Source organism: Pan paniscus, chromosome 8 (assembly GCF_029289425.2).
Source record: "Pan paniscus chromosome 8, NHGRI_mPanPan1-v2.0_pri, whole genome shotgun sequence".
NCBI classification, from domain to species: domain Eukaryota; kingdom Metazoa; phylum Chordata; class Mammalia; order Primates; family Hominidae; genus Pan; species Pan paniscus.
Genome location: NC_073257.2, coordinates 37,397,785 through 37,425,199, shown reverse-complemented (window position 1 = coordinate 37,425,199; position 27,415 = coordinate 37,397,785). Strand labels below are relative to the sequence as shown.

At 42.9% G+C, this 27,415-nt stretch overlaps 1 protein-coding gene across 6 annotated transcripts in view; it reads left to right on the top strand.

The window, feature by feature from the left end:
- The first annotated feature begins 4,273 nt into the window (after nt 1-4,273).
- The window catches only part of ARHGAP21 (Rho GTPase activating protein 21), a 135,242-nt gene continuing 112,100 nt past the window's right edge, over nt 4,274-27,415 (top strand). For 2 of the 6 annotated variants that reach the window (XM_034930126.4, XM_034930125.3), the window contains exon 1: nt 4,274-4,407. In XM_034930126.4, the coding sequence (XP_034786017.1) occupies nt 4,345-4,407 (63 nt within the window). In that variant the 5' untranslated portion in view covers nt 4,274-4,344. Of the gene's footprint in view, nt 4,408-19,702; nt 19,719-27,415 lie in introns of those variants that run through there. The other 4 variants (XM_063607295.1, XM_034930129.3, XM_055092493.1 and 1 more) reach the window with 2 other exon arrangements.

The window sequence follows — 27,415 nt, the reverse complement described above, 5'->3', positions numbered from 1 at the left end:
GCTAACTTTTTGTTTGTACAGACGGGTCTCCCTATGTTGTCCACGCTGGTCTCAAACTCCTGGACTCAAGCGATCCTCCCACCTCAGCCTCCCAAAGTGCTGGGATTACAGGCATAAGCCACTGGGCCCAACCTAGTATAGTGTTGTGAATAAAAGAATGGACTCCGGAGCCAGATCCCCTGGGCTTGAATCCTTGCTTCACCACCCACCTATCTCAATATGTTGTGTGTAAAGCTTTTAGAGGAGTACCTAGCAGGAGGTATTGAATTTGATAGCTCTAGTACTTAGACACATAAGTCATAATTTTCCCTAAGTTACGTGGTAAATGATGGAGTTGGATTGTAATCTTGATCCTTACATCTTATTACCTCTTATAGAAATATTGCCTCTCTAGGTTATGTTATTTTTCCATAATTCCTAGAATGTGTTTTCCTTCCTTTTCCTTCTCCTTTCATGGCCCACATTTTACTCTCCTTTATCAAACTGAAAATTTCACAATCAACATTTAAAAAATTTCTAGTGCAAAAATTTTAACCCAAAAGTCCTCAGCTGTTAGGTACGCCGTTCATGCCATGCATGCACATTTGCATGTGCAAGGAGTTGTTTTGTGCTGTAAGTTGTTTTTCCTTTCTGGACATATTCTATAAGCCCACAAGCGGTGAGCTACTTGAACCCTGAATTTCTATTCACTTCTTGTTAATTTACTGAATTGTATCTAGCACTGGATACTGCTACAGCCAGTGGGCTATTTAGTAAATTACCATCTGACTGGCAGTCCCTCCTTGTATTTTATTCTATTTTTCTTTTCTTGATTATTAGCTGACTTGTTTGGTGACAGGCTGTCAAGAACACGCAAATTTCATGGCCATATAAAAATGATCTCGTCAACGTCTTCCCTCGAATTGTAGCGGAGGATTTAGTTGTAGATTTGGTTTGGCACCTTCCACTTTAAGGAAGATGTAAACACTAAGGCGCAGGTACTCCAGCTGCAGGGAGTGTTTTTTGTCCCCGCTCCCCTGTCCCCCATAAAGAAACAGGACCTCAGGTGGTGGGCGGGCGGGGAAGGAGAAGGGATGTCTCTAAGTCTACAGGGGAGAGTGTAGAAAGAAAGAAGGAAAAGGTAAGAGGACTCCACAGTCTCTAGGTTTTGTTCTTCTTTTTTTCCCTCTGGACGGCGGTGGCAGCTGATCAGACACAATAGCTGGCAGTCCCCGGCCGCAGTGAGGATAAAAATGACCCTCAACAGCACCAGCAGGACCACCGAGAAGGGGAGGGGAGTGTGTATGGGAGGGGGCGAGGATGAGGGTGACAAGGTGACAAACGCTGCCTCTGACTGCGAGCAACTCCCCTCCAGCCCCGCGAGGCTCGGAGCCGGGGAGCCACCTCCCCGGAGCGGGGCGGGGTGGGAAGGAGAGGCCGAGGGGGCGGTGGCCTTCACCCGGGGGCGGGGAAGAGGGCGGAGGGAAGCCTGATTTACCAGCCCCTGATTGGTTCGCGTTCTCTCGTCGCGTCTCCCGATTGGGTAATTTGCAGCGGGAGATGTTGTGAGGCACGGCGGGGCGGAGCGAGCTGCCGGGGTCTGTGACAAGGCCCGGGAATTGGGTGGGGAGGGTGGCGGTTGTGCCGCGGCTCCGGAGCCGCTGTGACCTGGAGTGTGGCGGACAGAGAAGCGCAGCCGCCTCTCCACAGTTCCGCTAGCCGCGCCAAATTCGCTCAGCCGCTCTGCAGAATTTATAAAAGGGAAAGAACTGAATGAGCAACGCTTGGCTAACTTCCCCCTTCCCACCACAGGAAGAGATTTTTGCTGTGAGGCGTGAGGGGACACTCCCTTATCTGGAAGTCCCACGTCTCGTCGCAGCTTCATTGCCTTCCCGCTGCAAAAAAGGGGTGGGGGCACAATTTGCCAAGCCCTGTCCCCCAGTCTAGGACCTTTGATCCCTGGAGTCTGCAGATGTCGCTGTTATAGGCTTGTCCCCCTCTCCACCCCAGACGTCTACCACCAGGTCTCCTTTCCCGGGAGCAAGCCCATCCCTGGACGCTGCCATTCAGCGCCTGGGAGACTGCAGGGGCGGGGAGCGTCGTGTGCCTGGTTTTGGAGTGCTGGGGAGCGAGGGCTTGTAGGTCCCGCGACCCACGGGGAGGGGGCAGGCGAGCACCCCGCTCCGGCCTCCGGCTAATCCCCCTTCTCCAGCGTCGGTTCCCCGGTCCCGTGTTATTCAAGACAGAAAATATTCAGCCCCAGAGCCTCCCCTGGGGAGGGGAGGGGAAGGAGGTGGAGTGGGAGGAGGTGGATCCAGGGAGGAAGAAGCGAGAAATCCGCCCCCGGGAAACAGCTCCGCGCGGCCGCGGAGCGAGGCGCTTCTGTCACTTGGCGTTCGCGGGCGCCGGAGCTGGGCCCCGGCCCGGCCCGGCGAGGCGAGGGGAGAGTCCGGCGGCCGCCGCCCCGCCCCACGCCCTCCCGCGGCGGCCGAGAGCCCGGGGCCGGCCGGGGCAGGTCGCGGCGGTGCCTGGGAGCGGCCGGCCGGGGGCGGCGGCCTCGGAGCGCGGCGGCGGCGGCGGCGGCGGGCAGCGCGGGATCGTCCGGCTGCGGGGTCCGGCTCACGCCGGGCGGGCCGGCGGGCGGGGCGCGCTGTCCCGGAGCCGGCCAGCCCCGTGCGGATCCACTCGTCCCGCTTCCTCTGGTGCGTGTCTGGTTTCTTTTCCGTCTCAGCCGAGAGGGCGCTGCGCTCGCGGGCCGTGGAGTGCCCGGCTTGCCGCGGGCTCTCTCCCTTCCCGCCACAGGCCACCCGGCCGGGCGCTGGCTCGGGGCCGGAGGGAGCCCGCGGCGGGCGCCCGGCGGGGGCGGAGGGGCCGCGCCCGCGTGTGCGGAGTAAGGGCGGGCGGCGGGGCGGAGGGAAGGGCACAAAGGCCGGCGGTGGGCGCTGGGGTCCGGCCGGCCGGCCTTGGAGGAGGGGCGCCTGGGGCCGCTCATGAATATTAACCGAGCCTGCGGCCTAGCGCGTCCCGGCCGGGCCCGGCGCCCGGCCAGCGTCTCCGCTTCAGCTCGCCGCCGCGCTTCGGCCGCCGGGCCCGAGCGGGCGGGAAGGGTAAGGCCCCCGGTTTTGTCTCGCCCCGGGGCTCCTAGCACCTTTGAGAAAGTCCATATTGGGGCCGCTCTCCTCGGGAGCTCGAGGTCCCCGACCCGCCTCAGGAAGGGGCGGGGGAATCGTGGGGAGGTGGGTGGTGGTTTGCTTTTTCTCGTTTTTTCCCCCTAGGTGGCCACAGGGGAAGGGAAGCCGTGTCGAGTGGTAGTTGGGGGAAAAGCCGCGACTTCAGAGTTGCTCGGGTGTAGCTCCGGAATCATGCCCTGGAGCGGGAGCGGCGCCCGCGTCCCACCCGCGGCCGCGCACGCCTCCCCGGCCGTCCCCACCCAGCCCCGCCGCGGGCCAAGGAAAACAGCCGCCTCCTCGGGGACGCCGGCCGGGGCGGTGGGGCGGAGGGGCGGCGCCCGAGTCACCCGGAGACGCCGCCGAGCCCACGCCGGCCCCAGCCAGGCTGGCTTTGTGCTTGCGTTTTTGGGGGGCGGAGGGGAGCGAAGAGGGGGCTTGGAAAGTGTGATCCCATTTCAGCCTCGTGGGGGAGAAAACTTCACCGAAGTGTCCCTGTCTGGGTGATGCAGAAAACAACATGCACAGCCCTCTGCTCTACCTAGGAAAGACATGAATTAAAATGCACTTGAATGGGGAACATTTTTTCTTGAAGGCTGCATAACAGCCAGGTGTGTTTGACGCAACCGCTGGGCAGTTTCGAGATTTCTCTTTTTTAAACACCCCCTCGAATTTATAGGCTTTTTGTTTGTTTACGTTAAAAATTTTTTTTTGTTTGTTTTGCTCGGGAGGAAACGCGAACTTGGTGTGGACATGTGGGCAAGACAGTGATAGGCGCCTGGAGAAAGTTCATGACCTTTAACTTCTCGTTTTCCTAGGATCTCTCTAGGAGCTGACACTCGAACCTTCACGACCCATTCGGATTTTTCCAGGACTCAGGAGTGGCACTGGGAAGAAGGGGACCGCTTTCTGCAATTGGCCTCGACACTGGCTGCCAAGAAGACCTGTCGCCTTTGTTTTTAAGTCTCCAGAAATGGAAGAAGAAGGCGAAGTCAGTTGAAGTCACGAGAAATCAGCGAGGCATTTGAAGGCGCTTCCTGAAAACCTTTATTCCCTGGCACGTTGTCTGTTTCAACAGCCCTGCCCCTCCTCGGAGCCTGCTTGTGGAATTCTTCCCCTTCGGGTGTGTGGTGGCTTTCCCCCCCACCTCCAATGTGGACTCCAAAGGATTTGTCCCTTCTTTGTCATTTGAAATGAAATGATGGCCACGCGTCGGACTGGTCTGTCTGAGGGAGATGGTGACAAGCTCAAGGCCTGCGAGGTAAGCGCGGAGCCAGCGTTCGTGGCCGGCAGGGCGGTGGCCTGTGTCTTGAGCGTCCTGCAAGTTGGGGGTCACCGGCCACGGGGCCTCACTAGGGGCTTCCCGGGGCTTTGAGCCTGTTGGTGGGAGCGCCCCAGCTTAACCAGTAGCGAGGGGAAGCCTGGCCCACGTCTGTTTCCAGGGACTCCCGTGTTTCTTTTGCAAGAACATGTCCCGCAGTTTGGAATGTCCTCATCTTGGTCACCCCTTCTCAGAGCCAGGAATTCTCCCGTCTCTGTGGCTGTGGATGCTACAAGCCTGAGAATGGGCACCTCAGTACCCGTTTTCCTTCAGTCCCCTTCCGAGATATTTGGAGTTGAGCTGGTTGGGGGTGGCTTTCAGCATTTGTGTCTGCTCCAAGGTGCAGAGAGGGCAAGTAGTATGCTTGTTGCACCTGGAACTTAGTCTTTCTTTGGTACTGACTAGGGGAGTCTGGCTGCTGTTGCTGCAGATCTCTGCTTTAGGTAGAAAAAGAAGTGTTTTTCCGTGAATAGTTTAAGCACAGCCTTGGAAAACGACCTTACAGAGTCGTAATTCCAACTCCCGGAGAAGTCTCCTGCCTTTACTGTTCTCTTATTTATACCCTCCCTTTCACTACTCTGAAGTTCTGTGAGCTGCTCTGGGGTGTCAGGTGGGTTGCGTTGCTGGTTAGGGTAGCATCTAGCATCTAACATCTTCCCAAGGGCCCAGAGATTTTACTCCAGACTTCCTGAAAATTTTTGAGCAGGCAGGACAGAAATCATAGAAAATACATTGATTTATGACACGCATATACTCTGTTGCCTCTCACCTTTTTTTTTTTTCCTCGTGTTTGGAGATTGAAGTATTCGGAATTTACTTCTATTATGAATATACTATGTTTATCATTGGCGGTTTCTGTAATTTGTTCGTTAAATAGACTGAATATTGTTATCCTTTAAATTTTACTTTTGAGATGCCTATGTTTTCATTGAAGGGTTGAGGATTACTTTAGACAATAACATACCCAAATGAACCCTCATTCACTGTCTCGCTTTCTTTTGCACCGGATGTTAAATTTTAACTTCATAGTCCTTGAAACAAGGGCTGGCTCTAAGTGTGTGAGTTTTGGCATTTTAATAAAAATGAATCAGAAGTTAAATTTTGGTTCATAAAGCAAGCAGAGAAACTTGCTTCATGCCGCTTACTTCATGTCGAATTAGAAAGTTTATGCAGAAAACGCTGTGAGGTACAGTGTGCTATTACTGTACAATTTATTAGGCAGAACTATAGGTTTACATTTAGAATCAGTGTTTTACTTTTTGACATCTGTAAACACCTGCTTGCAGGCAAAAGCATGATTAAGTGGAACACCACAATCCTCTGATCACAGTAAACCATAATAACTCCTTTTGGAAGGCCTACCTGCAACCTGGTGATTGCTTAATGTGTATTGCAGTTACATAATAATATGTATTGTGGTCCTGAAGCCTTATTTGTCATTGTCTTGTGAATACTTTAATTAGCGTTGTATTTGCATTCTGTTTGCAAGAACTAATGTTATTTGATTTTTTTTTTTTGGGGTCATTTAAGAGATGTCCTGAAACCAAGAATTTAGACACATCTTGTCCTTGGCTAGCAAGCAGTATTTCCAGTTTGTTGCACACTTGGCTTTTATTAACAATGACAGTTATGTATTTTTTAACGGCTGTGAAATTTGTTTTCATTTGGACCTTACTGCTGGCAGCATGGCTATCTTGTTTTTAGTTTAGCAATGAAGAAAACACAATATCACCTGTGTTTTGCTCATGTGAAATATATATACAGTATTTAGGTTTGGTATTAAACTACAATATTATTTGACTTTCTAAAGAATAGGTATTTTGCCTAGATTCTATGTGGAAGTGGAAATAAAGGGGATATACGTTGTCAGAAAACATTTTAAAACCTCAGGGTTGGGAGTGAAGAGAACTTGTGTAATTATTGCCTGTATTTAGTTGTGACGTGTTTTAATCTGTGATTGATGCTTCTGATACACATTAAATCTTGTGAATATTTTTTAGTAATAGAAAGGGAGTTAGTTGCTAATGAAATACTTTGGGCTGATATTTAGGTTTTTGAACATTGCACTTAATTTTTGTCGTCAATTTTATTAGAAGCACTACATTCCACAGTGGTACTATCACTCTTTAAAAAATTTTAAAAATCAATAATGTGTTTGGATACTACATTTATTATTGTGTTTTTAACTAACAAAGAGATGAGCATGTATGTCTTAATAGCAATGCTGTTAATCAGCCAAGAAAACCTAACTTTATAGGACAGAAGAAATCAATATAATGAATTAACAGGAGTCTCTGTTTCATGCTTTATCTAATTAGCCAACTCCACCTTCTCTGAATAAGGTCTTGTGCTTTGTTGAAAAACAATCAGAGATTTCTTGTTCATCTTAAGCATTGCAATTTTATTGTGTTGATACATGAATACATTTAGGCCTCCCCACCCCCAGGATATATTGGAAGGCTCAAAACAAATAAACAGCCCTCTTCAAATAAGAAATTAGGACAGTTCAGTAGAATATGTCTTGGCATTATACAGTAAGGATGGTCCAGATGGTACTCACACGAATTTATGTACTTTTATACATCTCAAGGTGTATTTTTAAAACTTGAAATCACTCACTCTGAACCTCTTAAGTGATTTTTGGGGTGTGTGTGTGTGTGTGTGTGTGTGTAGTCCGTGAAGTCTTCTGACACCAATCCTTGAGTAACTTTGCTCACAAAATCACTTTATATAGATTCTTCTGTTGAATCCTCTATGATATTATCACCCCTTTTCATATCCGTATAGCTTCGTCTTTCAAGGTTTAACTTTTTTTTTAAGCCAAAGAAGAGAAAACTTTCCCTCAGCTTTCTTAACCACATGATTTTTTTTCCGTTTCTAACATTTATTTAATTTTTTATCTGTAGTCCATACTCTTGTCCAGTAATAGAATTTTTGACACTTTGTTTATTATTAAACTTTTTACTAATGCAAATGAACTTATTTTTGTTTTGCTTCTTGACCTAGGCTAAGATTATTCTATGACTGAAATGTATTATGGCTGATGAAATACACTTGTTGGTTGATTTTGAAATACTGTAAACAATACAATAAGACATTTTTCTGGGTACGAGTTTGTATGAATCCATGTGTTGACTCTTCCTTCTGGAATGCTGGACAGTTTGCTTTTGCTTTCATCCCAGACTCCCTGGTTCCTTCTCAGGCGCTCTCTCTTCTCCTCCCCTCCGTTCTATCTCCCTCTCTATCTGCCTCTTTTGTAGGGTTTTTCTTCCTCTTCTTGCCCCATTGTTGGTTTTATCCAGAGCCAAGGCCTTTCCATTCCTGTATTCTCTTTCTCACTCCCTGGGTTTTATTTTGCACTCTCCTGTGTGCTGGTGACTCCGTATCTACCCCTCTATCTCAGGCTTTATGGTTGATCTCTAGACCTTTTCAGCCAGTTGCCTATTTACCGAACACTTTTGGGGGTTATTCCCCAGGCATTGCAAACTCATCAGATTTCACCGCTACCACTGACTCTCCCTCTTCCTGTGCACCTTCTTTCACTGAGTAGCACTACCATCTATTTATTGGTCCAAGTCAAAAACTAGGTCAGCATCCTCACTCTTCATCTCGTCATTCCTCATATGCAAAGTCTTGTGGAGTCCACATTCCCAATACCCACTACCCCCACCTGAGTTCAGGTCAGCTGCATCTCACTGATGAACCACAGAAACAGATTCCCTACGGAGTTTCCCAATAACTTAGCCTTGTCCCCTTCCGCAGCTCTGTCCCTACTGTAATCAGAATGATCCTCCTGATGGGCAGATGACCTGAGGTCAGGAGTTGTACACCAGCCTGAGCAACATGGTGAAACCCGGTCCCTACTAAAAATACAAAAATTAGCTGGGCGTGGTGGCGCACACCTGTAGTCCCAACTGTTTGGAGGCTGAGGTATGAGAATCCTTGAACCCGGGAGGCAGAGGTTGCAGGTAGCCAAAATTGCGCCACTGTACTCCAGCTGATCGTTACATTACCTCCTATAAGACAATTTTCTGTCTTCCCATTTCCTTTGAAATAAAATTCAGACTTCTGTGAAGTCTGAAAGGACTTCGGTAATTTGGTCCGCGCTTCTGTCTCACTTGTTACTTCTTTTTGTTCTTCCTAGATTGAACTCCCGTCAGGTCCTTTCTTCTCCCCTTCCCTCTACTGTCCCCTGTTCCTCCTCCCTCTGCTCCATGGCTGATTTTTACTCATCATACTGGTCTTTTCTTCAATACTGCTTCCTCAGGAAAGCCTTCCCTGACCCGCAAGACTCTTTCAGTTGCCCCTAGTGTATTCTCTCAAAACACCCTGCACTTTCAGGAATACCAGTTACAAGTTTATCTATATCCCCCTTGGATTGCAGTCCCTATAAGAGCAGGGACCATGTTTGTTTCCACAGGGACTGACACATAGTAAGTGTCAGGTGATATTTTTTGAATGAATAAATGAATATGCAGGAAAGGCTTTACATTTTATTCAGTGTTCATTTAGGTTCCCGGACATTATACTCTCTTGATTATCTTCCTTCCTCGTTGTCACCTCCTTCTGTCTCTTTGAGGTTTCCTCGACATCCTGATTTGCTAAACCTTTCTACACCTCAAAGCTCAGTTAATCCTCATTTCTTCTCCCAATACTGTTTCATGGTTTTAAATATCAAGTATATGCAGATAATTGACACACACACACTCACTTATATTTCTTTATGTGTACATGTGTGTATCTCTATTGCTGACCTGCTCCTCTGTCTCTCAGAATCAGATTCCTATATCCAACTGACCTGACTGCCTAGAATCTCCATTTGAATAGTAAATAGGCATATCTAAAACCACAATCCTGACTCTACCTCCATTCCCCTGGCCCACCTTCCCAAGTATGCTCCTTCAGTCTTCCTCATCTCAAGCAATAGCAATCCCATCCTTCCAGGCCAGGCATCTTGGAGTGATCTTTGATGTCTCTCTTTTTTCTCATATATGACATGTGGATCTGGTTGACTGATCTCTCCACTTCAGTCCTTGCCAGCCTAAAGCCTGTTCTCCACGCAGCAATCAGGACAGACAATTTATAAATCAAGTTGTGTCATTCCTTTGCTCAAATTCCTCAAATGGCTTCTCATTTCTCTGAAGATTGAAGGCCAAAGTTCTTGCAGTGACCTGCAAAGCCCTGTATAATTGGTCCTTCCCCCTTCCTGAGCGCACCTCCTGTGCCTCTTCCCGCCTCACTCTGTGCTAGCCATTCTGGTCTCTTGCTTTTCTGCATGTACACAAACGTGGGAGTCCCCAGAGCCTTCCCACTCACTGAACCCTCCCCTTAGAACACTTCCCCCAGTCTCTGCACAGCTTGCTTCCTTGGCTCCTTCGGGCTTTTGCTTAGAGGTCACCTTCCGAGTGAAGCTTTGCCAACCACTCCCTTTGTTGAATGCCCCTCCCCTGCTCCCTGTGCCATGCTCTGCCTTCCTTCCTTGCTTTATCTCCCTATCACTTAGTCTCCACCCGGCATGCTTATGCATTTGATTTTGTTTGTTTATTTGAGACAGGTAATATATCTAGAACGCAGGTGTTGAGAGTGCAGTTTGTCTGTTTTGTTCACATTGTGTTTCTTGTGCCTAGAAGAGTGCCTAGCATATAATAGGTTGTCAATAAATATGTTTTTGGAATGAATAAAGACTTAGAAAAACTCCAAAATGTTACTGAGTTTGCATTTGGACATGTAGTATGTGAATTCTTATTTATTTTATTTCTTTTTGAGACAGAGCCTTGCATTGTCACGCAGGCTTGAGTGCAGTGGTGCAATCTCCGCTCACAGCAACCTCCGCCTCCCAGGCTCAAGTGATTCTCCTGCCTCAGCCTCCTGAGTAGCTGGGATTACAGGCGTGTGCCAGCATGCCTGGTTAATTTTTGTATGTTTAGTAGAGATGGGGTTTTGCCATGTTGCCCAGGCTGGTCTCGAACTCCTGATCTCAAAGTGATCCGCCCACCTCATCCTCCCAAAGTGCTGGAATTACAGGTGTGAGCCACTGCGCCCAGCTGAATACTTATTTTAGTTTATATAAAATATGTACAGTATGAAATATGTTCTTCCTTAGACCTCCTGCCCACCTTAAATTCCATTTCATTTCCGTTAGAACTGCTGTTAAAATTTTTGGTGCCTTTTTTCTTTGCACCTTTATTACCTTTGGGAAGCTGGTAACCAAGTAACAGTAACCAAGACAATGTGTAGTACAAATGTATGAAACAATTTCCACTAAGAGATGAGATCATGATAATTAACAGACAAGTGAAAGGGCAATCAGACTGGTCGATAAGAGAAGCTATAAAAAGATAATCTGTATGGATGATGTTTTATTTCTTAAAACGAATGGCTAGTATATGGATGTTCCTTATTATGTATTTTTATTTTTTCATGTCATAAATATTTCATAACCAGTTAAAAAAAGATCACAAACATTGACCGTGATGAAATGTTAACAGTTGTTTATTCTGAATGATGAGAATATCAGGATTATATTATTTTTACATTTTCTCCTTTTTATTACCAAAATGACAATAAAAGAAAAAAGTCTTTACTATGTAAAGACTTTAAAAATAGGTAATATGTATTCAGTCTTGTGAAAATTTGGTTTGTGGCAAACCTACACTGCTTAAAACAATACTAAAAAGCATACACACTGCTCAAAGCAACACTTAAAAACAATTTTTTCTTTTTCTTTTCTTTTCTTTTTTTTTTTTTTTGAGATGGACTCTCACTCTGTCGCCCAGGCTGGAGTGCAGTGGCGTGATCTCGGCTCACTGCAAGCTCTACCTCGCAGGCTCATGCCTTTCTCCTGCCTCAGCCTCCCGAGTAGCTGGGACTACAGGCGCCTGCCACCATGCCTGGCTAATTTTTTGTATTTTTAGTAGAGACGGGGTTTCACCGTGTTAGGATGGTCTCGATCTGCTGACCTTGTGATCTGCCTACTGTGGCCTCCCAAAGTGCTAGGATTACAGGCGTGAACCACCGTGCCCGGCCAAAAAACAATTTTTAAAAAGCAAGTTTCTTCATTGGAGGCATAGGATTCATTCTAGACTAGTTACAGTATGGTATAACTCTATTATTTAATTTTAATTTTGTGTTTCTTCATACACCTGAATTTAAGTGTCAGAATACTGTTCCATGCCAAAAGTTTTATGCTGCAAGTTAGGGTTAAAGCTAAAACCTGTTAGAATTGAGAATGATGGCAGTAGCAGCAGCAGGGATCATTAAGTGGCATTTCGGCAGAAGCCTGGATTTTAATGTATTGAGTGGGGCCTATCACTAGATAAGAGCCATCAGCAAAGTGAGTACCCAGATCTAAAGAATTTCTCCGTAAATTGTTAGTGTTCCTTCCCATTCATTTCTTCCAGGTTAAGCGTTTTATGAAGTTCATTGTGCCTTGATGTTCTTCATTTCTTTAGTTACTACCAGGTCAAGTAATCTAGCACAAAGGTAATATTCAGTTTCTTTTGTTCTTTGCTTTGTGAAGGGTCCTGTCTTCTTATTATAGTTAACAATATGCTGATTTAAGTATGGGCAATGCTAGTGTTGATAAGATGCACAGATGCTGTTATTCAATGCAGCTATTTTCTGTTACAGAAAGACCATATGGTAGGCACTTGTTTTTCTGTCTAGTTGATGTGATTAGATTACTAAAACGAAAGGTTATTGGACTTAAAGATTGTCCTACTATTTTATCTAATTTTAATTGACTGTAAGTAATTAAATGTGTTAAAATATTATAAGCCTTCCATATCTTCCCTGGTTTGAAGTAGAAAGATATCTAAATGCAAAAAACTCAATTTTGGATTGCTTTCACCAAAATAGTTTTATGGTTTAAGTTGCCATGTTCTTATAAAATTGGGTATTGTGCAAATTATTTCACAATCTAATCTGGATGATGGCATTTTGTGCTTCTCAAATAATCCAAAAGACAAATGGATATATTGTACTATAGGTTTGAGAAACTTGATGTGGGCTGGACGTGGTGGCTAATGCCTGTCATCCCAGTACTTTGGGAGGTAGAGTCGGGAGGATTGCTTGAGCCCAGGAGTTTGAAACCAGCCTGGACCAAATAGGGAGACCCCCATCACTTAAAAAAAAAAAAAAGAAAAAAAGAAACTTGACGTGATGGAAATGTTTTATAAGTCCTCTTCTAGTTATCTATTTAATATGCAAGAATTTCCACTATGTAGATTTGTGAATAAAAGAATAGATTGAGAACCCAAATTTGATATTTCTGACTATTCATCTGTTTCGGGGTAAGTAGACAGATCAGAAGAAACTGTTTATTATTGTAAAAAATAAAAATAAAAAAACAGGGAAGTTAAAGACTTTATTTACTTTTCCCTGGTGACTAGCTGCTGAGTTTTCTATTTGATATTGGGTGTGTTTTTGATTCAGAATTGGTTACTTACTATGTTTTCCCCTGTTGCTTATCTCTGTTCTGAAGAGGGCTCTGGCATAGTCAGGAGTAGTGCTATGTATGCAGCACTGTTTATAATCCCACAACTTCTTTGCCCTTCGTACAACCTAAGGAAGACACTCTCTTGAGTTCTATTTTTTTGTTCATTGCACTACTCATTAATATATTGAGAAGACTTATATTCTTGAGTATATGTCCTGATTTTCTCCTTACTCACAATGTGGAGACTGTCCTTGAATATCAGTAGATACAAAGCTGGATTTATGATTATATTTAGACATTCTTCTGAATGTGGCATAGCTAGTGTGATCTTGGGAATTCATCAGCGCCGTTTTTTTTTTTAACCTTGAGGTAATACCTCAGTAATACCCAGTATTTGCCTAGTAAATACAGATTGTATATTTAAAAGAATTCGTATAAGCCAGATCAGTGAGACTTACTTTCTTCTCTGGGTTCTGCATATTGGCTTCTGGAAACATTATGTGCTAGTAGTGGATGTGAGGGGAAGGAAAGGCTCTGGGCACCCCGTTCATATCAGATTGTTATTCTAATCCTTTTAGGAAATTGTTTTTGTTTACTTTTTTTTATTTAATCATATAGACACCCTTCTTTGTCCATAGATTGTATAAACAGCCCTCTGTATCCATGGGGTTGCACATTCGTGGATTCAACTAACTGTGGATCAAAAATATTGGGGGAAAAAAATTGTGTCTGTGCTGAACAAGTACAGACTTTTTGTTCTTGTCATTATTCCCAAAACCACAGTATAACAACCGTTTATGTGGTATTCACATTGTATTAGGTATTGTAAGTAATTTAGAGATGATTTACTGCAGGAGGTGTGTTAGGTTATATGCAAATATTGCTTCATTTTATATTAGGAACTTGAGCATGCGTGGATTTTGGTATCCGCAGGAGGTCTTGGAACCAATCTCCCATGAATATTGAAGGACCACTGTATAGATCATATCTATTTTGTGGCAACATAGGTCCTGTCCGTACATGGCCTTCTCTACTGCATGCCCAAGTCTCCATCTGCCTTTCTCTTGTAAGGTCATATGTCACTGGATTTAGGTAATTCTCAAGATCCTTAACTTGGCCAGGTGCAGTGGCTCACACCTGTAATCCCAGCACTTTGGGAAGCTGAGGCAGGCAGATCACTTGAGGTCAGGAGTTCGAGACCACCCTGGCCAACATGGCAAAACCCTATCTCTGCTAAAAATACAAAAAATTAGCTGGGTGTAGTGGTGCATGCCTGTAATTCCAGCTACTCGGGAGGCTGAGGCATGAGAATCGTCTTGAATCCAAGTGGCGGAGGTTGCGGTGAGCCCAGATGGAGCCACTGCACTCCAGACTGGGTGACAGAGTGAAACTCTGTCTCAAAAAAAAAAAAGTTCTTAATTACATCTGCAAAGACCCCTTTTCAAAATAAGGTCATGCCCACAGGTTCTGGGTGGACATATCCTTTCAGGGGAGTTACTGTTTAAACTCCTACACTGGGGTTTCTTCTGTTTGGTCACATGCTCAGATGTTTCTCTTTGCTCCCTTCTTTCCAGATGCTGATGCTGTGTACAACTTAAAAGTGTTGTTAGTGATTTGCCTCTTCTCATATCTGTTTTGGGGTTCCTAGGGATGCCTTGACACCTAGTTTTGTTGTAAATATTGCCCACGTGTTTTTGTTGTTGCTGTTGGCTTGCTATCTGGCTGCACTTATCTTTTTTTGAGGGGAGAAGGGAATTCAGGGAGATTTCCATGTTGATTCTCGAATAAGGAAAAGATAGTTACGTGAATATTATCCTTCATGTGAAACTGGTTTGAGTTTTCTAAAGGATTTTACAGATGAAGATGTTCTGACGTGGGGACTGAAGATGGGAAAAGTAGACTGTGTTTAGGAATGATTTATAAAAGATTGATTATAGTTGGGCCTTTAGTCTCTGAGTTTTTTTTTTCTTTTTTGGTATGAACTTTTCGTTTAGTGGTTCCCCTGGGAACTTTTGAAAATCAAATGCCTGAAACCCTTCTTTTCCTTCTCCCAGAATTTTTCAGCATCTTAGAGGATGGAATAGTATCAGTTGTTAGATATGCAGCGATTTTGCTAGAAGCCCAAGTGCTCCAACTAACTTCTTTCTCTCTTTCTCTCTTTCTCTTTTTCCCTCCCACACTCCCTCCCTCCTTCCTTCCTTCCTTTTTTTTTTTTTTTTTTTTGAGATGGAGTCTTGCTCCATCGCCCAGGCTGGAGTGCAGTGGCGCGATCTTGGATCACTGCAACCTCTGCCTCTCAGGTTCAAGTGATTGACCTGCCTCAGCCTCCCAAGTAGCTGGGACTACAGGCACCCGCCACCATGCCCAGCCAATTTTCGTATTTTTAATAGAGATGGGGTTTCGCCATGTTGGCCATGCTGTTCTCGAACTCCTGACCTTGGGATCCACCCGCCTTGGCCTCCCAAAGTGCTGGGATTAAAGGCGGGAGTCACTGCACCAGCTACTTTCTTACTGAGATTGAGGAAGGAAGCAACTTGTGTTTTGCCTACAACTGATGATAATGACCCTTTTGTTCCCAAGATAAAAGTTAATCAAAAATGATTCAAATTTGATCTAGTGCCAAACTTTCCTGTTATATTTAGAAGTGTCCTTCCACATTTATTAACAAATTCAACAAATATTTATTGAGCACCTTCTGAGTGCCAGACACTGAGGGTGCAGCAGCATAAAAGTACAGACATAGTCTGGTTCCTACCTTCATGGGTATACATGGGCAATGGGAAGCGCAGACAATTGAACAAGTACTTATAGTAGAGTTGCAATGAATAGGATTTTAGCAGAAGAGTAAGGAGCTATGAAAACATATAGCAGGCTGACCTCACCTACTGTAGAGATCAGGGAAAATCTTCCTGGGAAGATTGTGTCTAAGCTAACTGAGGAAGGAGTTAACTAGGTAGAAAGAAGAGAAGAATGTTGTGGCACAGGGAACAACTTTAGATTCTGAATATGCTACAGCTAGGGAGAATATCTATTATCTCTAGAATACTAGGGAGAATATTTAATGTCTCACTAGATACTCTCTATCTAGAGATTCTACATATAGTATATCTAGAATATTTATATCTAGAGATACTGGATATTCTCCCTAGCTGTAGCTTATTCAGCTACAAGACCAGGAAGGGAAAAATATAGAAGTGAGCAACAGCCTTTATTGAGTCCTTTCAATGTACTCAAGTTAGTTTTCTCAGAAAGAACAACTTTTGTTTTTACCCATATTTCATCAGTTTCCATACCATCTACATTACATTATTACCAAACACAAAACAGACATAAAGAGATATGTGCAAAAATAAAACTGACTTATGTTAAGCTTGAATGTCACTTGTTGGGAGCAGAATTGAGTGTCTAGATTATCTTCCCAGTTGTAAGAGTTGAGCTTGCAGTACTGTTGGATTCAGTTTGCAGGTATTTTGTTGAGGACTTCTGTGTCTGTGTGCGTCAGGGATATTGGTCTGTAGGGTGTTGTTGTTGTTGTTGTTGTTGTTGTTGTGGTGTCCTTGTCTGGATTGGTTTTTTTTTTTTTTTAAGAGAAGGTTTTGCTCTGTCACCCAGCCTGCAGTGCAGTGACATGAACATGGCTTACTGTAGCCTCGACCTGCTGGCCTCAAGCGGTCTTTCTGTCCAGTCTCCTGAGTAGCTGGGACTACAGGCATGCACCATCACACCTGGCTAATTTTTAAATTTTTTTTGTGGAGATGAGGTCTCACTGTTTTGCCTGAGCTGGTCTTGAACTCCTGAGCTCAAGCTATCCTGTCGTCTCAGCCTCCCAAAGTGCGGGGATTACAGGCATGAGACGCAGTGCCCGCCCCCTTTTCCAGTTTTGGTATCAGGGTGATACTGGCCTCATAGAATGAGTTAGGGAGAATTCCTTATTCCTTGATTTCTTAGAACAGTTTCAGGAGGATTGGTATTAGTTCTTTTTAGTTCTTTGTATGTTTGATAGAATTTGGCTGTGAATCCATCTAGTCCTGAGCTTTCTTTGTTGGGAGATTTTTTAAAATTACTGATTGAGCCTTGCTACTTGTTATTGATGTGTTCAGGTTTTCTATTTCTTCTTGGTTCAACCTTGAGTGGTTGTATGTTTCTAGGAATGTATCCATTTCCTCTAGGTTTTCTAGTTTGTGAGCATAATTGCTGTTCATAATAGTTTTTGATGATCGTTTGCATTTCTGTGGTATCAGTTGTAATGTCTCCTTTTTCATATCTGATTTTGTTTATTTGGGTCTTCTCTCTTTTCTTTGTTACAACCTCTATGGAAAACTGTGTGGAGATTTCTTAAAGAAGTAAAAATGGAACTACCATTTGACCTAGGAATCTACTCAAAGGAAAAGAAATCCACTTATCAAAAAGATATCTGCTCTTGTATGTTTGTTGCAGCACTATTCACAGTAGCAAAGATATGGAATCAACCTAAGTGTCCATCAGTGGAGGAATAGACAAAGACAATGTGGTATATTTGGAATGGAAGACTATTCATGGAATACTATTCAGCCATAAGAAAGAATGAAATTATATCTTTTGCAGCAATGTGGATGGAACTGGAGGACATTATCTTAAGTGAAACAAACCAAGCACAGAAAGTTGAATATTGCATGTTCTCGCTCATAAGTGGGTGCTAAAAATTTGTACACATGGGTGTAGAGAGTGGAAGGATAGACAATGGAGACTCAGAAGGGTGACAGAGTGGGAGCAGGTGAATGACGATAAATTAGTTAATGGGTACAGTGTGTGTTATTTGGGTGATAAATATACGAAAAGCCAACTTGACCACTACACTATCTATGCAGATAACAAAATTGCATATGATACCCCATAAATTTATACAAATAATAATAATAGAGTTGAGCCATGGGATCAGCCAGTATTCAAGAATTAGCCAGGAAATCAAGAATTTTGGTTGGTCTAGCAAGTCAGTTAGGCAGAGTTCAATTAAGCCAGCATCTATGGTAATTATAGTTTTGGGAGTTGATGAGGTCATTGAGGGAGGGAAGAGGGTCAAAGTCCAGAATCTGAGGAACACCACCAATTAAGGGACGGACAGAGGCCGACAAACCAGCCACCAAGGCGAACTAGTTAGAAACAAGCTTTTCAGTAGCCTCAGTTTTCAGATTTTGAGGACTTTGAATTTGATCTTTATATTTAGCCTTTGGCAAGCTTCCAGCAGCAGCATTGTTTAACCTAGCTTCTCTCAAATTTATTTTGCTATTGAAGCCTTTTTTTTTACTTAACTGTAGTTTATATTCTGCATCCTATAAAACAAGTAGGAACATACTTTGGGAAACACTGCTGTATACAGGCAGAAAGGAGCAACAGAAGGAATTTATAGAGTAGTCATATGATTAGCTTTTAGTTTAAAAGGTGCTTTTGTTAGTCCTGAACAGACAAGATTCCAGAGAGGGGTGACAGGATGTTTGGGAGACCAACTAGATGCCCTGTGATAATCCAGGAGAAAGTTGATGGGGGTCTGAATTTAGGCAGTGCCGGTGGAGTGGAAAAAGGACAGTTCATTATATGTTTTGGGAGAAGTGACATGATTTGGTAGCTAGATATGAGAGGTAAGGAAGGAGGAGTCTAAGATGACTCTGGTTTCTGTTTGGGTGACTAGGGGGATGAGTTGTACAGCCACTATGCAGATTAGGGAATAGAGGAGGTCGTGCAAGTTTGGAGGGAAGGTGATGAATTCAGTTTTGGACATGTAGTATGTAGGTGTATGTGCTTAGCAAGTGTTTAGTCACGCAGATTTGGAGCTTGGGAGAAAGGGTGGTGTTGAAGAGGGCTTTAGAAGTAATTCATAGTTAAAATCACAGGTTGAGGTGACATCACCTATGGAAGTGTAAGAAATTAGAGGGAGGTCAAGGATAGAATTCTGATTTAGACAGAAAGGGGTGATAATCTTGAAACTATTAATCATTTATTAGATATCTGTTAGACACTGTTTTAAGCATGTTACAGATGTTATTTCAGATTAAACCTCGTGAAGGTATGTCTCCATCTTACAAATGAATGATTTGAAGCTTAAAGGATAAGTCTTTAGCCTCCTTGGTCATACATCTGTCTTATTAAGATCTAGGCTTTTCTCACATTGCTACATTGCCTTTTGCAAAGAAGTAATAGTTAAAGAAGTAGTAAGAGAACAAAGAGACTGGAACTGTGGTACCCAGGATGAGAGTCATTGAAGGAGTTGTTAGCTCTGTGTGGCGCTACTGAGAGGTTAAGAAAGGACGGAGTACCCTTTGGTACCCTTGGGATCAAGTCAGTGTGAGCGTCATTGATGATGGCACAGCCTTGTGTTGGAATTTGTTTGCTGTGGACTGGAGCCAGCATAGTTGATTGATTTATATACCACCTCCCCAGGTTGTGTTTTCATTGAATGACTAAAGATGCCCAGAAAAGAAGGAAAAAGCAATAACCTTTTACAAATTAAATAATGTTAAATACTCAGTAAGAATTTTATGAAAACTTTCCTTCATGATCTAATAATTTAAATGTACTAGTGGGAACTACATTTGGGAAGATGATGTCGTTCTGCCAGTTAGCTATTGCTGCTTAGACAGGAAAGGGAGGGGAAGATCTTATTTGTGGACCACATCACTGCAGAGCTCTCGTAACCCGCTGCTCTGCTGACAGAAGCTGAGTCAGAGAAGAGATGCAGACTGCGCTATAGGCAGTCATGGCCCAGTTCAGGATTTTAGACTGCATGATCAACCACAATTGGAGTTTGTTGTGCAATCTGTATTGTGCATGGAGTGGTCAGGTTTGTTTCATAAGTGTGTATGTATGTATTTGCTTTTTAATTCAAAACTGCTATGATGTATAAAGCAAAAGTAAATCAGGATATAAAAACACTGTCTTCTTGTAAGAGTAGGAAAGTAATCTTTTAGAATTTTTTTTTGTCAAAATACCTGTTTAATGTGATAAATCTAATGATCTGAATTACTTTAAAAGAATTAAGTTAATTCTTAAGTAGCACAGATGAGACTATTTGCAGAGCTTTAAGTGGTGGAGGAGGGGAAGTTAGAATGAATTACTTAAAAGTGGCAAACAAAGCAATATAATTGTAACATAAATGTTACGTATTTTTGAAGGCATCTGACATTGTATTTATTAGAAAGTAGGCAAGATTTTGGAGTGAGTTGCTTTTTAGCTAGTTTTTCAGTTTTAGTGAAATATGGTTCTTGAGTTCTTTCACAGTGGGATTAAATGGAAGTACTTTTTAAAACTTTTTTGATTACTAGTCTGTTTAGAAAATGGTTATTTTGCAATAGAGAAAATCTGCTAGGTTAGCTATTGTCTGCTTTTGAGTGTTCTTCCCTAAGAAGCAAAAGCTCTTATTTTTCCCTTTATCCCTCGATCAACATTGTTATTATCAGACTGTTGTTGTTAATCGTAGATAATATTGTACAAATTCAGCATAATGGCTTCTTTTACAGAATAGAAAGCAACGTGAATGATAGCTTTTGTTCCAGTTATCAGTGAATCTTTAAAAACTATGAATTATTTACCTCGTAGGTTATTCATCACTTTGTGGGTATTTGTCTTCCTTACTAAAAACAAGTTATTTAATATTGTTTGAAATTTAAAAGGAAAACAGTTGAAAATGTAATTGAAAGCAATGAATGATAAATAAAGCACACTGACCATGCTTGCCCCAGCCCCAACCATTTCTCAGTTCTTCCATAACTGTGATGTGAGCTTCTTCGTTTATGATATGGAATTAGTTCCCAGTGGTACTTTGGGGTGTCCAATACTTTTCTTTATGTACTGTTTTCTCTATTCTGGAATGGTGAAAAAATATTTTCATAGTTTAGGCTGGGCATAATAGACTAATGTATCAGAGAAATCAGAGATGGAGAAGGTCATTTAGTCTCTGTTTGTTTCACCGTAAGATTGATCCCTCAATGCACTTTCTAGCCTGTGCCTAATGGATTTACATTACCGTAAAAAATATGGATTTTGAATGGCTGCTAAGAGGATAAAAGAAGATAGATACTGGAATTATCTTAACATGTAAAATTCATAATACCAGGAGCCTAACGAAGCTGAAACTTAAAATTTTTTAGCGTTTAGTGACTAGTTTACAGCAATTACTAAACTCATTAGTTAGTCTCATCATCAGAAAACTTTCTAGTTTGAGGTCTGAGACCTTTTTAAGACGTCTTCATTCTGGGTAATCCCAAAGGAATTTAATTTGAGTTGCAATAGAATCTAGGGATGCATTGATCCAGTAAGCCAGCGATATCAAAAGTGCTTTTTTGGATGTGCCTTGGCCTGGGGTTTTTTGCTAGGATTGTTGTTGCTACCATCCTTGTGGTTTAGGTCTGATAATCAGCCATTTAGTTGCCAATGTCTCTGAGAAGAAGAGTTTTTAGGCCAGGCATAATGGCTCATGCCTGTAATACCAGCACATTGGGAGGATCACTTGAGCCCAGGAGTTCGAGAGCAGCCTGGCCAACATGGAGAAACCCTATCTCTACCAAAAATAGAAAAATTACCACCAGACGCGGTGGCTCACACCTGTAATCCTAGCACTTTGGGAGGCCAAGGTGGGCAGATTGCCTGATCTCAGGAGTTCGAGACCAGCCTGGGCAACATGGCAAAACCCTGTCTCTACTAAAAATACAAAAAAAATTAGCCAGGCATGGTGGCATGTGCCTAATAATCCCAGCTGCTTGGGAGGCTGAGGCATGAGAATCGCTTGAACCTGGGAGGCGGAGGTTGCAGTGAGCCGAGATTGTGCCACTGTACTCTGGCCTGGCAGTGGAGCGAGACTCTGTCTCAAAAAAGAAAAAAAAAAAATAGAAAAATAAGTCTGGCATGGTGGTGTGCACCTATAGTCCCAGCTACTCGGGAGGCTGAGGTGGGAGGATCACCTGAGCGTGGGACGTGGAGGTTGCAGTGAGCTGAGAATGGGCCACTGCACTGCAGCCTGGGCCACAGAGTGAGACCCTGTCTCAAAAAAAAAAGAAAGAAAAGAAAAGAAAAAATGTAGAACTTGGCATAAAGTAAAAATGGCATATGACATCTCCTGTGGCTTCTGTGTCACCACTTAAAGTATTTGGTGGAGGTCACAAAATCAGTGCTTTGGGAGCCAGGCAGTTGAAGAGTAAAGAAAGTGAGTGGATCACAGTCAGGGGTTAGACAATAGAGGCTGGTGGAGACCATGGATAACTAGAGATTTGGCTTTAGGAGATTGTTGTCATGTCGTACCCACTGTTGTCATATCATTTAGATTTCAAGAGAAGCTGAAAATTTGAATTTTCATGTTAAAGTGTCCTAATTTTTAAATGTTGATGACTAATTCAAGGTTTTCAAAATAGTGAGATCTAAGCAAAATACATCTGCTGACCAGATGTGGCTCTAGGCTTTTAGTGTGTAACCTCTTGTTTATAGGAATACTTAGGGCAGCACTTGGTTTCTTTGAGTTTCACCGTTGAAGCTAAACAGTAATCAAGGATGCTGCTGGATACCCTTGGAAAGCTTATGGTATAGGTCGGAAAGAAGTATGGGTGAGAGAAAACAAGTCGCAGAAAAGGCAGGATGGGAAGGAAGGAGAACAACTGAAGGAGACAGACAAAAGAAATGATACCATGGGAAGTGGGAGAGTGGCCATCATGTTTCTCAGGTTGCATACTGAGAATTCTGCAAGGTAACATTACTTATTAAATATTACCACTGTTGTATGGAGGCAGTATAGTGTTATAGTTGAAAGTGCAGAGTTTAGTGCCCAAGAACTGAATTCAAGGCCTGGAGTTGTTCCTGGCTCTGTGGCAGTGGTATGGCTTGAGTGTTACTTGCCTTCTCCTCTCTGACAGTACCAACATCAGGGATTGTTGTGAAGATTAAAATGAGATAACCTGGATATAGCATTTAACATAGTGCTGGCGTGTTGAGTGCTTAATACATGCTTACAATTATTATTAGTGTATTCTAAGTTGGTATAGGTGATGTTATATGAGATTTACATTAAAAGTAAAGAGATGGTAGTAAAAAATCCATTAATTTAATTTTAAAAATTACAAATGCATGGTCACTTGTAAAAACTGGAAAATTAAAATTGGTTTACTTAATTAAATCCTTCAAATTCAACTCCTGTTAATATATTGATACTGCCATTTTTTTTCACCCAGTGTGTCTAGTTTGTGTGTGGGTTTTACAAGTTGGAATATTATGTACACTTTTCCATTTTAGGACATCATTTTCAATGCCTATATAATATAGAGTGTAAAGTACAGTGTATAATATTATACACTATAATATAAACTATGTATTATGTGTGTGTGTATATATATATTGAAACCATTTATCTGTTGAACATTTAAATTGCTTCCAGTGTTCTGCTCTTATAATGTGTGGTGAATATCTTTGTGTTTTAAACTGTTTCCTGTTCAGGATTATTTTCATAGGATACAGTCTTAGAGGTGAAATTACTGGGTCATAGTGACACTATTTTTAGCTTATAACTTTAATAACAGCCTGGGCAATATAGTGAGACCTCATCTTTACAAAACAATTAGCTGAGTATAGTAGTGCACACCTGTAGTCCCAGATATTTGGGAGGCTGAGGTGGGGCAATTGCTTGAGCCGGGGAAGTGGAGGTTGCAGTGAACCGAGATTCTGCCACTGCACTCCAGCCTGGGTGACAGAGCAAGACCTTGTCTCAAAAAAACAAAAAACAAAAAAAAAAACCTTAAAACAATACATTTTTTGTATTCTGAAGATCTTAGAGAGGTGATTGTTCTTGGGCTTCTTGACAGATGAGTGAATTTTAAAAAGTTGTAGATTACAATACTGGTTATTCCCATACCACAATTAAGAATGGAGGTATTGGCCAGGCGTGGTGGCTCACGCCTGTAATCCTAGCACTTTGGGAGGCTGAGGCAGGCGGATCACGAGGTCAGGAGATCGAGACCATCCTGGCTAACACGGTGAAACCCCGTCTCTACTAAAAATACAAAAAAATTAGCCAGGCGTGATGGCGGGTGCCTGTAGTCCCAGCTACTCAGAAGGCTGAGGCAGGAGAATGGCGTGAACCCGGGAAATGGAGCTTGCAATGAGCTGAGATCGCGCCACTGCACTCCAGCCTGGGCGACAGAGCAAGACTCCGTCTCAAAAAAAAAAAAAAAAAAAAAGAACCGGAAGTATTTTCTCCCCCTCACCAAGGTGTGTGATAAATTTCAAATGTTCTAATCAGTGTTTAGAAATAGGGGTTGGATGTTTGGTAATAATGGAGCCAGATACAAGAAGTTGTGCATTAAGGTTTCATATATATGGCATATCACATAATCCCAGTTCTTGGTTTCCTTCAAGTCCAATGACAGCTGTTATTACACAGCCACATACATAGGGAACTCAGAAGGAATACTGGGGAGCATCAAGCATGGGAGATCCTGGCATTATCACTTCTGTAGATACTTGTATACAGCCTGCGGTCTGTTTTCAGCTCAGCATCGAGTATGATCATTTTAAACATCAGAACATGAACATGGTATTCTACCAGAGTCCACCAGAGGCTGCCCATATTAGCACAAAAGCCAAGGGCCTGAAGAGATTTTGTTCCCTCCTTTCATTATCTCCAGTACCCTGTTTCTACTTCCTTTTCAAACCCTAGTCATTCTTCTCTAACCACACTGGCCTCCTTTGCTGTTCATCTCAGGGCTTTTGCACTCACCGTTCCCACTTCCTGAAATACTTTCATTTCAGATCTCTGCATAGCCTGCTGCTTTGCGTTCTTTAGGGTTCTATTCACATGTTCCCTTCTCAGAGAAATGTTCTGTTCCAATTTAAGATATTACAAAGGGAAAAACAATCATGCCATTAAAGAAGGCACTTTCTTTTTTCTTTGAAAGAAGGTTGTAAAATGATTGGAAATTTTTATTATTTAATGGAAATCTCATTTTGTATAAGTCCATTTCAGGAAAGAAGAGCCGGAGGAATCCTAGATTGGATCCTTCGAACTGGAAACGACAAGGAGATACCCACACCAAAGAGGCCTCAAGCTTAGTGAAGTTCCCTCTCTCCCTGGGGAAACCAAATGGAAGAGGGAAAGAGAGGCTGCATAGAGCATTTTTTTTTTTTTTTAATTTTTACTGCTTTCTCCCTGAAGCTCCTTTCTCTTGTCTTCCTCCTCCGCTCCTCCTGTTTTGTTAAATTGTATCCTAGTTCTCTGTTCCTTAGAGCTGTTAAAATCAGCAGCTGCTTCTAACACCAGTAGACGGAGGCTTTACGTTGATAAGCTAGGAAATTGGAAATAGGCCTTTTGACACTTAAGGTACCTTAAATTCTTGCTACTTTAAGTGCGGTCTATGAACTGACCAGCAGTATCTACACTCCGGGAAGCTTGTAAGAAATGCAGATGTTCTGGTCTCACTCTAGACTTTAGGGAATCAGAATTTGCATTTTAACAAGATCGTTAGGTGATTCTTCCACACATTAAAGCTCTGCCTTCAATGGCCAAAAGAGAGTTAAAGGTTATTTTTGAGAGGTACTTAATTTGTTTTTCTTTAAATATTACTTTACATTGTATCATCCTTTTAAAAATTAGGACAAATGCAAAGTATTATGGTGTTACCACTTACCATATTATTTAAGTAATTATGTAGAAAAATTCTAAGTGGCTAAATGGTACTTCTTTTTTGCAACCACTGGATAAGATCCTAAATTAATCCAGAATACCTAATCATAAAGAAAACTCTCAATTTTTCATGTTTTATATTTCATTGTTAACATAAATGGAAAAATCAAAACCATCTTTAATTCTTATTATTTTAATCAGTTAGGGAGCCTGAAAATTGGACTTTAGGCTGAGAACTCCGAGGGTTTTGCCTTGCCTAGGTGTAATACTTTAAATTGGCTTTTTTCCTGGCTTGATCTCCAGGCCAGCCTCTCTGTAGCGTTGTGGGTGTGCTGTGTGAGTGCTCTCTCTGCACGTGCTTGCGGCGCACTTCCACACTCATCACCTTGTGTAGGAGACATCAGCTGGAAGTGGCACAGGGAAACCTTGCTGGTGGGCAGGGTGCATATGGGATGAGCAGAGACACTAATATGTGCAGGGATACAACGGGCATTGCCAAAATGCACAGATGGCTGGTTTTCCGCAGGTGGATCTTGCAGGTGAGAGCAAGGGGACGGGAATTAAAGGACAGAGACCTATTAACCATTGTTAGGAGAAATCCAGCCAGACCGCTTCTGTATTTCACCAGCAGTATTGGAGAACCATTGACCTAAGCTTCAGAATTGCAGCTATCACAGCTATTGGCCTTCAGCAGGGGAGGAAAAAAAACACCTCTCTCTGCCCCTCACAGCAAGCTTCTAAAATGATGAAAAATGCCGCAGGAACGTTAGTTGAATATTTTGTGAGTGATGAAGAATAGGTAATATTTAGTGAGTACTTCACTATGTGTCAGACTATTTAACCAGCTCTACAGAGATGCTATGAATATCACATTCCCATTTTACAGACAAAGAAGCTGATAAACAAGGGCTTAAGTCTCTTGTCGGGGCCACATAGCTAAGAAGCTGCAGAGCAGCACGCAGGCCCAGGGAGTGAGACTCCAAAGTCTGGGTGCTTGATGCCTTCTCTTTACCGAAGGATATAATGTAGTGTTCTAGTCATCAGCTTTTAAAACTAGTAATTCTAGGCCGGGCACGGTGACTCATGCCTGTAATTCCAGCACTTTGGGAGGCCGAGGTGAGCCGATCACCTGAGGTCAGGAGTTCGAGACCAGCCTGGCCAACATGGTGAAACCCCATCTCTACTAAAAATACAAAAATTAGCTGGGCATGGTGGCAGGCGCCTGTAATCCCACCTACTCGGGAGGCTGAGGCAGGAGAATCGCTTGAACCCGGGAGGTGGAGGTTGCAATGAGCCAAGATCGCACCATTGCATGCCAGCCTGGGGGACAAGAGTGAGACTCCATCTCAAAAAATAATAATAATAATAATAATTCTAAAGATGTATCAGACATCTAGAGTAAATAATAAAATTGTATGGATATAATATGCAAATATATGTGTAAATTATATATTTCCCTCCCACTCCCAATTGCTGGCCAATTTAGGGAGTAGTGGAGAGAAGTAGACTGAAAAAGAGATAATAGGAGCCAGAAAGGGGACGAAAAGATGAAAGGAATGTCTGGAATGATAGATACACAGTACTGAAGAGCTAAAGATTGAAGAGAAAGCTAAGGTGGGAAAACACTTTCGAAGGGCAGATCAGGTTTTGCAGTAACTATTAGTGGCTGTGAGTTTTAGGCGCTTTTTGTAGTGTTGATTAGTTGATGTTCTTCCTCTGCTCTGTTACTGAAACCTTTAGCATTGCTGATATATATGTACAAATATGTTGTGAGTTGGTGAACATGTCATATAAGCAATATAATTATAAACATTGAGCCTATGTGAGCAGAATTCAATGTTAAAATTCTAAAAAGTGGCATCATTACTGTCATTTAACAA